General features: G+C 35.7%; 1 protein-coding gene across 4 annotated transcripts in view; it reads left to right on the top strand.

Annotated features, from left to right (window-relative positions):
* The window catches only part of TTC29 (tetratricopeptide repeat domain 29), a 250,825-nt gene that overhangs the window by 235,727 nt on the left and 1,052 nt on the right, over positions 1–14,046 (top strand). For all 4 annotated transcript variants that reach the window (XM_045552089.1, XM_045552088.1, XM_045552090.1 and 1 more), the window contains one exon: positions 13,690–13,756. In XM_045552089.1, coding sequence (XP_045408045.1) covers positions 13,690–13,756 — 67 coding nt within the window. The remainder of the gene's footprint in view (positions 1–13,689; positions 13,757–14,046) is intronic.

The following is a 14,046-nucleotide window of genomic DNA, read 5'->3' as shown; positions in this document are numbered from 1 at the left end:
GAATTCAAACAACTCTAAAGAAAACAATCCAATTTATATTAATAAATGGGACATAAATAGACATTTTTCAAAAGAAGACATACAAATTGCCAACAGATATATGAAAAAAATGCTCAGCACCATTAATCAAATTAGGGAAATGCAAATTAAAACAATGAGATATCAGCTCACACCTATTTAGAACGGCTATTATCAAAAAGAGAAAAGATAATAAATGTTGGCGAAGGTATAGAGAAAAGGGAACCCTTGTACGCTGTTGGTGGAAATATAAATTTGTACAGTCATTATGAAAATCTGTATGGGGATTCCTCAAAAAACTAAAAATAAAATTATCATATGGTACAACAATCCCACTTCTGGGTATTTACCCTAACATTTGAAATCAGTATGTCAGATGTCTGAATGCCCATGTTCATTGCAGCACTGTTCATAACAGCCAAGTCCTGGAATCAACCTAAGTGTCCATCAACCACGGAATGAATAAAGAAAATCTGATACACACACACACACGCGCACACACACACACGCAATGGAATATTGTCCAGCCTTTAAAAAGAAAGAAATTTGTCATTTGTTACAACATGGATGTAACCGGAGAACAGTATGCCAAGTGAAATAAGCCAGGCACAGAAAGATATATGTCACATGTTCTCATTCATATGTGGAATCTAAAACAGTCACACTAAAAGAAGCAGAGAGTTACCTGAGGCTGAAAGAATGGAGGAAATGAGAAGACTATGGTCAGTGGTTACAAAGCCTCAATTGGACAGGAGGAATAAGTTTTATTTTCTTTAAGATATATTGCGCAGGATGGTGAATATAGCAAATAATAATTTCAAAATCTCTAAGAGAGTAAATTACAAATATTTTCACCACAAAAAAAAATGATGAGTATTTGAGGTGATGAATTTGCTAACTTAGCATGATTTAATTATACCACATTATATTCAGGAATCATAACATTACTCTGTATCACATAAATATATACAACCATAATTTGACAATTTACAATTAAAAGATTAAAATTAAAGTACTAACCACATTCCCTCCTACAAAATATGTTCTCAATCCATAGAAACAAATTTTGTTTTTACTTATGATCTGAATGTTCCAACTAAACAAAAGACAAGCAGCTACTACTACTCTTTTTATTGAGCTGCTACTTTGCTTCTATATTAAGTAAGCATAAATAAAATTCTCAAACTTTAATGAGCAAATGAGTCAACCTGGGGTCCTGTGAAAATGTGGATTCGGATTTACTGGGTCCAGAGAGGGGCCTGAAATTCTGCAGCAAGCTCCAGGTAATGCTGATGCTGCAGGTTTGGAGAGCATACTTAGAGGAGCAAACATGTATCTGCATGTGTCTACCTGGAAAATGGCGATTTATTTCAAATTTTATTTCTCACTTTCATTGTTTTAAATAGACCCATTCATTCTTACAAAAATTAAAAAGGCAAAGTACCTCATCTGGGATCTATAAGGTTTTGATTTTTGGTTTTAAGGGAGGAATTGTTTTGGTTTTTCAAGAAAGATATATTTCTAGGAACTATTAATACTTTGCTGCTGAAAAGATACATATTTATTCATGTTATTATATTTGAACTGGATTTTTATATTTACAGCATCTTCTTGGAAATCTCAGCATCCATCAGAAAATTTAATTTTTATAAAAACATTAATTTTCACATCTCTGGATTATTCATTAAAAATATCATCTCCTAGGTGACGGATGTGTTTATGGCATAGATTGTGGATGTTTTCAAAGATATGTATTCATACTTATCTCCAAACTCTTCAAGTTTTATAAATTAAATATGCACAGCTATTATTATGTCAATCATACCTCAACAAAGTGATTTTTTTAAAAAGCATCTCCTGTATAATCCTCTGTTCTAAAATAGTCTGTTCATGAAAAGAACACAAACATGGAGTTTGTGTATTTTTCAAACTGTTACTTTTATAAAGGAATGAGAAAAAAATCCAAATATATTTATCAGCATTCAGTTTCATATTACACATATTATACTTCACATTTTGGAAAGAAAAATTAAACTTGGGGAGTGATAATGAAATGGATATTGCTTTGAATTCATTAACTTACCCCTGAGCCTCCAATCAGGGAAACATATGAGAAGGATAAATTTTCTTTTTTTTTAATTTTAAATGAATTTAATTTTATTCAGCAATATTTGAAAGGGTATTGCATCCATGACAAATAATCAGTGAGAAATCCGAGAAATTAAAACAGTTCTTTCCTTTTCTTAATTTCAGAATAGTATGGGGGTATAAACATTTTGATTACATGAATTATGTTTGTACAGTTTGAGTCTAAGTTATAAGTCTACCCATTACACATATAGTGCATTGTACCCACTAGGTGTGAATTTACCCATCCCTACCTCCCTCCTCCCACCTGCTTGATTTCTGCTGAATTTTACTACCATATGTACACACGAGTCTTGATCATTTAGTTCCAATTTAATAGTGAGTACATGTGGTGTTTCCTTTTCTATTCTTGTGATACTTCACTTAGGAGGATGGTCTCCAGTTCCATCCAGATTGCTACAAAAGGAACTAGTTCACCATTTTTTATGGCTGAGTAATACTCCGTGGTCTACATATACCACATTTTATTAATCCACTCATCCATTGATGGGCACCTGGGTTGTCTCTGCATCTTTGGGATTGTGAATTGTGCTGCTATAAACATTCAAGTGCAAGTATCTTTTTTATAAAATTTCTTTTTTTCCTTTGGGTAAATACACAGTAGTGGGATTGCTGGATCACATGGTAATTCTACTTTTAGTTCTTTGAGGTATTGCCATACTAATTTCCATAGAGGTTTTACTAGTTTGCAGTCCCTCCAACAGTGTATAAGTGTTCCTTGCTCTCCACATCCATGCCAGCATCTATTGTTTTGGAACTTTTTGATGAAGGCCATTCTCATTGGAATGAGGTGATATCTCATTGTGGCTTTGATTTACATTTCCTTGATAATTAGAGACGTTGAGCATTTTTTCATGTTTATTGGCCATTATTCTATCTTCTATTGAGAAGTTTCTGTTCATGTCTTTTTCCAACTTTTTAGTGGGGTTGTTTGATGTTTTCTTGCTGATTTGCTTGAGTTCTTTGTAGATTCTGGTTATTAGCCCTTTATCAGATGTATAGCATGCTAACATTTTCTCCCATTCTGTAGGTTGTCTATTTGCTCTGTTGATTGTTTCCTTGGCTGTGCAGAACCTTTTTAATTTAATCAGGTCCTGTTTATTTTTGTTGTTGCTGTGATTGCCTTTGGGATCTTCTTCATAAATTCTTTGCCTAGGCCGATATCTGTAAGAGTTTTTCCAACCTCTTCTTCTAGAATTCCATAGTTTCATGCCTTAGGGTTGTTATCTATCGTGAATTAATTTTGGTGAGTGGTGAGAGGTGCAGATCCTGTTTCAGTCTTCTGAAACATTTGGTTTCCAATTTTCCCAGCACCATTTATTGAATAGGGATTCTTTTCCCCAGTGTATGTTTTTGTCTGCTTTGTCAAAGATCAGATGGCAATATGAGGATGGTTTTATATCTGGGTTCTTTGTTCTGACCCATTGGTCTCTTTGTTCTTGTGCCAGTACCGTGCTATTTAGGTTACTGAAGCCTTGTAGGATAGCTTAAAGTCTGGTAAAGTCATGCCTCCCAATTTGTTCTTTTTGCTTAAGGTTGCTTTGGCTATTCAGGGTCATTTTTGGTTCCATAGGAAGTATAGAATTATTTTTTCTGGATCTGCAAAAAATGATGTAGGTATTTTAATGGGGATTTCATTGAACCCGTAAATCACTTCAGGTAGTATAGACATTTTAACAATGTTGATTCTGCTGATCCATGAGTGTGATGTGTTTTTCCATTTGTTTAAATCCTCTGCAATTTCTTTCCTCAGCATTTTGTAGTTCTCCATGTAGACATTTTTCCCCTCCTTGGTTAAATATATTCCTAGGTATTTTATCTTCTTTGTTGCTACTGTGAAAAGTATTGAGTCTTTGATTTGATCCTCAGCTTTACTGTTGTTGTATAAAGTACATGTTGTATAAAATGTACTGATTTGTGTACATTGATTTTATAACCTGAGACTTTACTGAATTTATTTATCAATTCCAGAAGTCTCTTGGCAGAATCTTTGGGGTTTTCTAGACATAAGATCATATCATCAGCAAAGAGTGATAGTTTGACTTCTTTCTGTGTTTTGATACCCTTGATTTCCTTCTCTTGCCTGATTGCTCTAAGACTTCCAGCGCTATGTTGAACAGAAGTGGTGACAGTGTGCAACCTTGTATGGCTTCAGTTCTAAGTGGGAATGCTTTCAATTTTTCCCCATTCAGTATGATGTTGGCTGTGGGTTTGTCATATATGGGTTTTATAATGTTGAGGTAGTGGGATTACTAGATCGTATGGTAGTTATATTTTTAGTTTTTTGAGGAGCTTCCATACTGTTTTCTATAGTGGCTGTACTAGTTAACATTGTCACCAACAGTAACACATAGCACAAGAATAAGTCTTACAATAACATACTTCCATTTCTTCCCTACTCACCTTTGCAAATTGTTGTACATTTTACTTTTACATATACTATAAATCCCACAAATATTATTACTATCTTTGTTTAAATATTTAAATATCACTTAAAAAATATAACAATTGAAAATCCTTTTATATTTACACATTTACTATTTCTGATGCTCTTCATTTCTTTGTATACATCCAAATTTTCATCTGAAATCATCTTCCTTCATAATTTCTTAAAATATTTTTTAATTCTACTTCTGCCTTCTCCCATATCTTCAATAACATATATATTAGGCTGCTATGAGCTACCCTACAGCTCGATGATAATCTGTTCATCTTTTTAACTCTCTTTCTTTCGTCATTTTGAGTTTTCCAACTACTCTGTCTTCAAGTTCATTAATGTTTTCTTTTATTAACTTTCCATGTCTCTACTTAACATTATTAATGTCTAAAATACAGTTATAATTATTGTTTTAATGTCTTTAATTCTCACAACTGAGTCAATTCTAGGTTAGTTTTTTTATCTTTTAAAAAAATTTTTTTATTTCAGGAAATTATGGGGGTACAAACATTTTGGTTACATGTTATGACTTTGCCACATCCCAACCATGATTTGAGATGTGCCCTCCCCCACCCACAACACTCACTGCGTCCATTAGTTGTGAGTTTACCCATCCTCAACCCCCCTACTTCCAAAGAATATTACTACTGTATGAGTACCTTAGTGTTTTGATTAATTGATTTTTCTCCTCATTATGCTTTTGTGCATGTTTTGAAATTTATATCAGACATTGTGGAATTTTACCTTTTTTGGTGTTGAATAGTTTTGTATTCCCATAAATATTCTTGAACTTTGCTCTGAGATGCAGTAAAATTACCCAGAAACAGTCTGATCCTTTCAGGTCTTGCTTTTAAGATCTGTTAGTGGAAGTCAGAGCCAGGTTTAGTCTGGGGATGACTATTCCCCACCTCTGAGATGAGACCATTCTGAATACTCTACCCTGTGCCCCATAAATTATGAAGTTTTCCAATCTGGTTGGCAATGCAAAGCAGTATTCCCCAGCCTTCTGTGGACATCATGTACTCTTCATTTACATCCTTTGGGATTTTCTTTCCCTGGCCTCAGGTAGTTTTCTCACATACATGCTCTGATCTGGGCTTGGGCTAATATTGAGATTGACCTCTACAGATCCCCAGAATTCTCACCCTGTGTAGTTCTCTCCCCTCTGACACACTTGTTTCAGTGAGTTTGGGCTGCTTTATTGCTTGTGTAAATAACCATAGACTGGATGGACTAAACAACAAACATTTTTCCTTATAGTTCTGAAGGCTGGGAAGTCAGAGATCAGGATGCTAGCATGGTCAGGTTCTGGTGAGGGCCATTTTTGTAGTTTGCAGATAGACTCCTTCTTGCTGTATCTGCACATTGTGAAGCAATCATATTTCTGGTATCTTCTTATAAGGGTACTAGTGCATTCATGAGGGCCCCACCTTCATGATCTAATTACCTCCCAAAGACCTCATCTCCAAATACCATCACACTGGAAATGAGACTTCAACATATGAAATTTGGGTGGACACAAATGTTCAGTCCACAGTAACTCTAATTGCAAACTCTATTTGCCTTAGTCTCCCCAGACTCTCAGCTTTATATCCTCAACTCAGAAAGTCTGCAGGGCTCCTTCTCTGAGGAATGGCTTGGAAACTTACTCAAGAAATTAAGCTAGGGATAATTGTAGGGCTCATATTGTTTGTTTCCTGACTTTCAGGAATCACTGATTTTTGTGGTCTGATGTCCAGTGTCTTCAAAATTATTGCTTCATATATTTTCTTCAGGTTTTTGGGGTCAGAAGGGGTGCTTCAGGAAACAGGGTAATCTGATTTCTTTTATTATACGTTGGCTAGAAAAAATGCATAATTTGTTAGGTAGCAACAATAGGAGAAATAAAAAAAACTATATAAAGACATGAACACTGTATTTATTTCTCTTGAGAAAGTATTTAGTGTCTGAACAGATTAATAGACCTGAATCTGATAGTCTCAATAAAAGTTTGGACATTCAGAAAAAGAAATTCAAAATAATTCTGTGTTAATATGGTGTCTTCAATGCTTTATCCAGATCTAGTTCCATTCCATTTATTCAAGATAATAGTGCTTAAGGAAAAAAAGAGCCTCTAATTTTGAGTTAGAATATACTTCCAATCCCCACATAAATTTTAATGGGCCTCAAATATTAATAAAAGCCCTTAGATGGGAATTACTATATACCAGAACCCATAATATGAAATAACACATGTCAATTTTTGAGAGTTCACCCAAACTTGAAAGATGCCTCCTACCTTAAAAGTTTATATCTTGATTATTACACTCATCAGATCGAGAATTACCATATCATGATTCCTACTTCAAAACATGTTAACTTTGTGTTTGTTCACGATAAAAAGTAGGAAAATATTACCAGAAAAACTCACATATTTTTTGATAGAGTGAGTTTAACTCTATAATCTCAGGCTTTGATTCACAAAATATTTACTAAAGATGATAAGTGCCATGAATGACAAACCATTATTGTGAAGGAGGAGGCAGGAGGAGTAGGGAGAAGAACAACAAAGAGAAAAGGGAAGGAAAAGAGAAACAGCAAATCATATGTCAACATCAAATATGTTGATGCTTAAAGCACACTTCACATGACTGAATTTTTGCGAAAAGATAGCATTTGCACTTTGTGATTATTGTATGCTATTCTCCCTCCCCCCACACACACCTCCCTACAGCCACACACCAGATCAATTGTCTACCTTCTCTGCCCTTTGTCCCAGAAGACTGACTTCAGACTGCATCACACAGGCTCTCTTGCCTTCTGCCTTCCTGGTATAGATTTAGCCAAAAAGAGTCACCAACAGATCAGAGGTTAGGAGAGTGGAAAGGTTAGGATATCATTCTTCTGCCCCTCACTTCAGCTCAGTTCTGATAGCTATGACACTCTATTAGTACTGCTTCTAGATTCTACTGGGTGGTTCCTTTCCTCATCTCCATCTCTCACTCAACATCCAATAGCACCATCCTCTCTACTTACCCTTCAGGCCCAGGGGTGACAATGGCATGGCTTCCCTCTATTGCTAATCCCCTGGGTGCCTCAACATCCCCTGTTAGATACTTACCCCTGCCCTTATCTCTTAACAGTTCCTTTATTAAAGTCTCTTTAAAATCTCAGTTGAATGTTCCATCTGTTTCTTCCAGACTGATACCCACTCCTCTATTGTGAGTGTCAAGTGGGGTATCTAAAGGCAAGCAAGTACAAGAAATATTAGTAAACTTCCACTTGCTGAAAAGTTCGGTTGATTAAGAGAACAGTGCTAATGAGGCCAAAATTAGTGTCTGGCTGTGCTCCAGGATCACAGCCTGTATCCCTGACCAGCCATTTAGAACACCAGCAGTTACAAGGAAGACCATGCCAAAGAGTACACATGAGTCTATGCAATCCATCACCACTTCTGGGAACATGACTCAAGGACTAGCTGTTCTACTGAGATAGCTCCAAAATCATCTTTGTTCCCAAAAGACAGCTTTTGTAATGTGATTCTAATGAAAATTTTATATGTTTATTTTAAATAATAAATCCATACCTGTCAATATCTTTTCCAAAGATAAACTTCCCTTTCATTATTTATTCACAGCTAATTCATAATAAAATAGGTTAGAAGTCAAGCTTCCATAAATATGCCTTATATTGGTAAAGGGATTCTGGATTTATAAAAAAAATATATTTAACTCATTCAAATTCTTCAACTATTGTGATTAAATGAGTGAAACTATACAACCGTTATGTAAAGAATAAACAATGAAATTTTTTATTTAATTTTTGGAAGTGATTTTCTGACTATCGAACATGAATGACAAATTTTCAGTTTACGTATATGTTCTCCCAAATAAAATTTTGTTCTCTTCAGTACAGTGGACTTTATAAAATAATATTGTAACTAGGCCATCATACATGTCCTATTTTAAATTAATATTGATATACTGGATTTTTTCCATGGTGTTAATTTCATATGATTTAAATACATAGTGGGGAAGGGAGAAACTTATGTTCCTTTTTCATAAGTCAGTTTCTGAGACTCTTTACTATCAGTGAGAGAGAAGTAGTATTTCTACGAAAATTGAATCTGTGACTTTAAGTACAATGTGCTGTAATACAAAAACAAAATATCCCATTGTTAATAATGGCATAACGCTAAGATCACCCATAAGAGATGAGCATTTTTTATACACAGTATTTATTCTTGATCAGTTACATAAAACATAGTCTGAGTTTCATTTTTTAACAAAAGCTTTTGAGTCATTTTGAGAAGGTCAACAGAAAGCACAGTCTTTTAACATTAGGTGATCAACTTTTTGACAATGGCAGGACTAGCATAGCTAATGGAATAATAGCCTGCAGGGTCCAGCTAAATATGATATACGAATGTAATCAACCCCTCTGATGACTATTCAAAAGTAATCCCTTTAGCTTTGAACTGCAACATATATTTCAACAAGGCAAAAACCATATGAAGAAATTCTCTGCAGACCACACTGATACAATACAGCCTTCATATCCTGCTCTCTGCGTTTGCCGCTTATAGTGAGTTTTAAATTTAAGGTAATGACTACTGTATATTCATGTGAGCATACAACAATACTTTTGATTTGTTGTGGAAAGGTTGAATCCATTACCAGAGGTCTAGACCATAAACTCTGACACAACCTTTATAAATGAGTTATTATTTACCCTTTTTTAGAGTACAGCCACTAAAAATGTTTTGCATGCCAAAATTATAAAAATTCATTCACCTTTCCCATCAAACTACCAAGTAATGTCACCTCCATTTCAATTCATACTCCTCCTCCACAGATAACATTTTTTAAATTTTGTTTGTATTAGCACTGTATTATATAAAAATTATGTTCTATTGTTTTCAAATAAAGGGATGAGATGGTGGATTTATAGCAATTCAGCACTTGCTGGCTTGTTCCATTGCTTTAGTAGAGTATAAGCTAAGTGGTGGTATAAATGAGAACCTTTTGTTGCCTACTTGACAGAATCTACCATTTGAAAGTCTTTACTATTAGCAACAGAGAAGTGCCAATTTCTTCTGAAATGTAGATAATATAAGCAAATATCACACTTCAACTTATTGGTTCTGGCCTCTCTTGCTGGAATGGTATTGGTCCAAGTCATCCAGCTTCCTTGCAGTCCTATAGATCAGACATCTCAAATCACACCTTAAGTCAGACCCACACTACATAACCTAGATTAGCATCAAAATGAATATTTTTGCAATGATGAAATCAACACTCAACAAATCCTATAGTGCTCACCTTGTTCAGAAGTATCAGAACACCTGAATGATGATTTTTAAATGTTCTCTTATGTAAAGTAACCATTGCTAAGGTTCCCTAGCACAGAGTGTGTGTAGTTTTCTTTTATTTAAACTAGTAGCTGTGGCCAAAGTTGAGTAGAAGAGTAGAGGCAGATATAGTCATTCTTTTCAGATAATCTACTTGGGAAATAGTACACAATATAAGTCACCTTTCCTCAACATCTGGGGAATGAATGCCAAATAATTATTTGAGACAAGTCAGGCATAATTGCAAATGTGAGAAATCCAAGAAAGACTTCTGCAACTTACGAGATACTGTTACATCCTGCCAAGCCAAAGGGAAGGCTGAGTTCAAGACATTAGATAGTATAAAATAGACATTAGGATATTAGGATATTTCTATATATTGTAATGCAATGAAAAATATTAAAATGAAAAGCCCAAGGTAGTTCTTAACCTAAAAGAATGATGGAACTTATTAGTTAAGATAAAGGTTAAGCTCCTATTACAAAGAGTCCCAAAAGTATAGTAGTTTAAGAATATGAAAGAGTGTAAAAGCTTGTTTCTCCCTTAATCCTGAAATAAGCAGTCTATGTTTATGACATAGCTTCACAGACGTTCAGGAGGTGATGGCTTTCTTGTTGCTCTTTCATCCCCTAGGGCAGGGCTTCTCAACCTCACGCTATTCAAATGGGCTGGGCAATTTTTTGTTGGGGAGCAGGCAGGGAATGACTGTCACGTTGTGTGCATTGTTGGATGTTTAGAAGCATATCTTGCCTCTACTCTTCAGAGCTCAGTAGTACTTCCTCATACCAGTTATAACAACCAAAAATGTCTCCAGACATTGCCCTGCAGGCAAAACCACACCCAGTTCAGAACTACAGCCTTAGGGTGTTGCCATTATCTGCATGGTAGAATCTAAATGATAGGGTAATCATTCAACATTCAAAATTAAAGAAAAGGGAAAGTTCAAGGAGATCCAGAAGCAGTATATAGTCCATATAGTCGTGTGCTGCATAAGGACGTTTCTGTCAATGACGGATCGCATATATGATGGTGGTCTCATGAGACTGTAATGGAGCTGAAAAATTCCTATGGCCTAGTGATGTTGAAGCCATAGTAACATTGTAGTGCAATGCATTACCTTTTCTATGTTTAGATACACAAATACTTACCATTGTATTACAGTTACCTACAGTATTCAGTATAATCACATGCTGTACAGATTTGTAGCCTAGGAGCAATAGGCGATACCATATGGCCCCGTTTGTAGTAGACTATACCTCTTGGTTTGTGTAACTACACTCTATGATGTTCACACAATGAAGAAATCGCATCACAATGCATTTCTCAGAACATGTACCCACCAGTAAGCAGCACATGACTGTATATCACTTCATCCACTTTTGATGCTGAGAACTTAGTGACATGACTTCAAATAATAGTTCTTTGCTGATGGGGAAGATTTAGTAGACAGCATAAACACTGATGAATGGGAGGCAGAAGGATTTACTGAAGCCATGTCTTGTGTAGGCGAGAGGGGTTGAGATATCTAGTTGAAGAAGTAGAGGGGTGGGCCTTAGTTCACTGATGGTAGCAGAAGGGAAGACAGAGTATATAGAATACAGAAGCAGGCAGGTGAGTAACTGTTGCTACAGAGCTTGTGGAAGTTTTTCCCTGCGGTCTTTTATTTCCTCTTTGAAACTGGAAAATAAATCATCAGCTGATATCAAAGATGCAAGTGGAGGGTTGAAAGTTTGAGGAAATAGAAGAAAGAGTTAAATAGTCATCCAGGGGAGTGAAAGAATGAGTGGACTAGGAAGGTTTAATAAAATGACCTGAAAGCATTAAGGGTCCACCTACTGTTTGTGGCCATGAAGTTACAGCAAGGCCTCTCAGGCCAGTTATATATTTTCTTCAGCTGGATTGAGCTACACAATGCAGGAGAGGAATATGCAGACAGTTGGTTTTAACTAGGGTTATATTTTTGCCAAGTAAGAATGACAAAGTGGGAAAAGAAGAATTTGGGGCTGTACGCAAGGGAGTGGGCAACTATGGAATTTAAATTTTGTGATAAAGGGAGAAGACATTAAAATGAGAAGGATCAGTGAAAAGATGGTAGGACTGGAGGTACCAGCAGAATGGAAGGATTGCTGAAGTTGAGGTACTAGCGGGAGTGATAAGGAAAGAGTAAAGGTGGCAGTCGCATAGTTGATTGCTGGAACTGAGCTTGAGAGGGCTTGCAGTTACTGGTAATGACAAAGTCTAAGTATGACCAGAAAAATTAATTGGTAAAGTAGGGGATAGGGTGAGATCTAAGAGAACAGGAGCTCAAGAAATTAAGACTTAAGAGTGGAATAATCTACATGTACATTGAAATTGCTAAATTGAGAAAGTAGCTGTAAAGTGACAAGGAGACAATGATAAAATCAACCAAGAATGATTCCAGCCATAGCTAGATCACAATAGTGACAACTGGTTGATTGTATAATCTGATAATATGAGTTTTAGGAAGGGAAAGATGGAGGGCAAATGTCTGAAAGAACAATTGGGAGGAAGGAGGACACCTTACCCATCTTCAGAGCCAGTAGTGATAAGACAGAAAAACAAAAGCAAAAATGGGTTTCTGGGCTGGTTGTATCTTCAGAGAAGAGCCAGGTTTCTGTTAGAGCAAAAAATTAAAAGGAAAGGATGAAGATATAGGATATTTTGCAAAACAATGGACCAAATATTCCGAAGGGCACAGTGCAAATGTTTCAGGAGTTGCAGTGGATGGGCGATGGGAACAGAATAGGAAATGCAGAGAGTCTTATACAAAGAAAATACAGGAAATAAGAGGAGGTCCCTGACTGGGGCCTGTCATAAGCAGGAATAAAGAGCATCTTATTAGATTAGTCCCCGTAGATTCAAGTCAAGAGTAAAAGGACAGATAAGAAAGTTAAGTAACAAATTAACATGGCTATTTATATATTATATATAAACTTCCGGTGGGGGCAGGGAGGAAAAAAGAAACAAAAAAGATAGTACACTTCCCATATTTGACTTTATTGCTTAGATATTTTATGTTGCTCTCTAAATTAATTTTCCTTTTGAGTATTGTTTTAACAAGTCATCTTATCCCTAAAGTTGGCCTTTCCAGTCGCCATTTTATTATATCATAAGAATTCTGTGGGTTAGGAATTTGGTCAGGGCTTGCTGGACAGTAATTGAGGTCACTAAGTAGCACTCAGCTAACAGATGGGCTGGTTTTGAGGGTCAAAGACAGCTTCGCTCACAGACTGGAGGCTTGCCTGGGATGGCTGGAAGGCTGGGCTTGGCTGGGACTGCCTTCCAGAGCATCTATACACGGCCTCTCCAGAGTGACAGTCTCAAGGTGTTAGGACTTACATAGTGACTTGCTTCCTCCAAAGCATCCTAAGAGAACAAGGTGGAGGCTGCATAGCCTTTTCTGACCTAGTCTCAGAAATCGTACAGTCACTTCCTCCACATTCTGTTGATTACAAAAGATTCTTAAGGATAGCCTGATTTCAAGAAGAAGGGAATTAGATTTTGCTTCTTCATGGGAGATTGACAAGGTCATAAAGTAGAGGAATAAGTGGAGTGGGAGATACTGTTGTGGCAATCTTCAGACAATAGAATCTGCCCTGGTGATGCATACACTCTTATCACATAGGTGATAAGGATAGATAAATATCTTGTAAAAGGGATTCTCAGGTTCCAGTTCAAAAGAATTATAAACTGTGTTCATGAAAAACTATCAAAATTATGTATCTTTTTTCTTTAGGAGAGTTTACAAGCTCAATAGTAGAAGGTGTATCTCAAAATTCGGAACATATGGAAGAACTCAGCAGGTATGATTAAATCAAGTTAAAAGTTTCATTAAGTACTCACTTTGTGCAAGAAACTAATTATAATCTCATTCTCCAAACACAACAAGAGTAGTTTCATACAACACTTGAAAAGCTAATACTGAAACACTTATTTTTTAAAAAATCACAGATTTACTTTCAAATATCATGTAAGGTTAAGTGTTTTTAATCTTTAAGCTATGTCTGAAAATTATAGAAAGGAAAATATCTTTCAGAGCAAGTTTTTTTTTCACTTTCTAGCCCAATATAAAAATTAATTTTATAATTTATTT

Source organism: Lemur catta, chromosome 5 (assembly GCF_020740605.2).
Source record: "Lemur catta isolate mLemCat1 chromosome 5, mLemCat1.pri, whole genome shotgun sequence".
In the NCBI taxonomy this organism is placed as follows: domain Eukaryota; kingdom Metazoa; phylum Chordata; class Mammalia; order Primates; family Lemuridae; genus Lemur; species Lemur catta.
The sequence above is the reverse complement of the archived record's forward strand: the minus strand, read 5'-3'. Positions and strand labels throughout refer to the sequence as shown.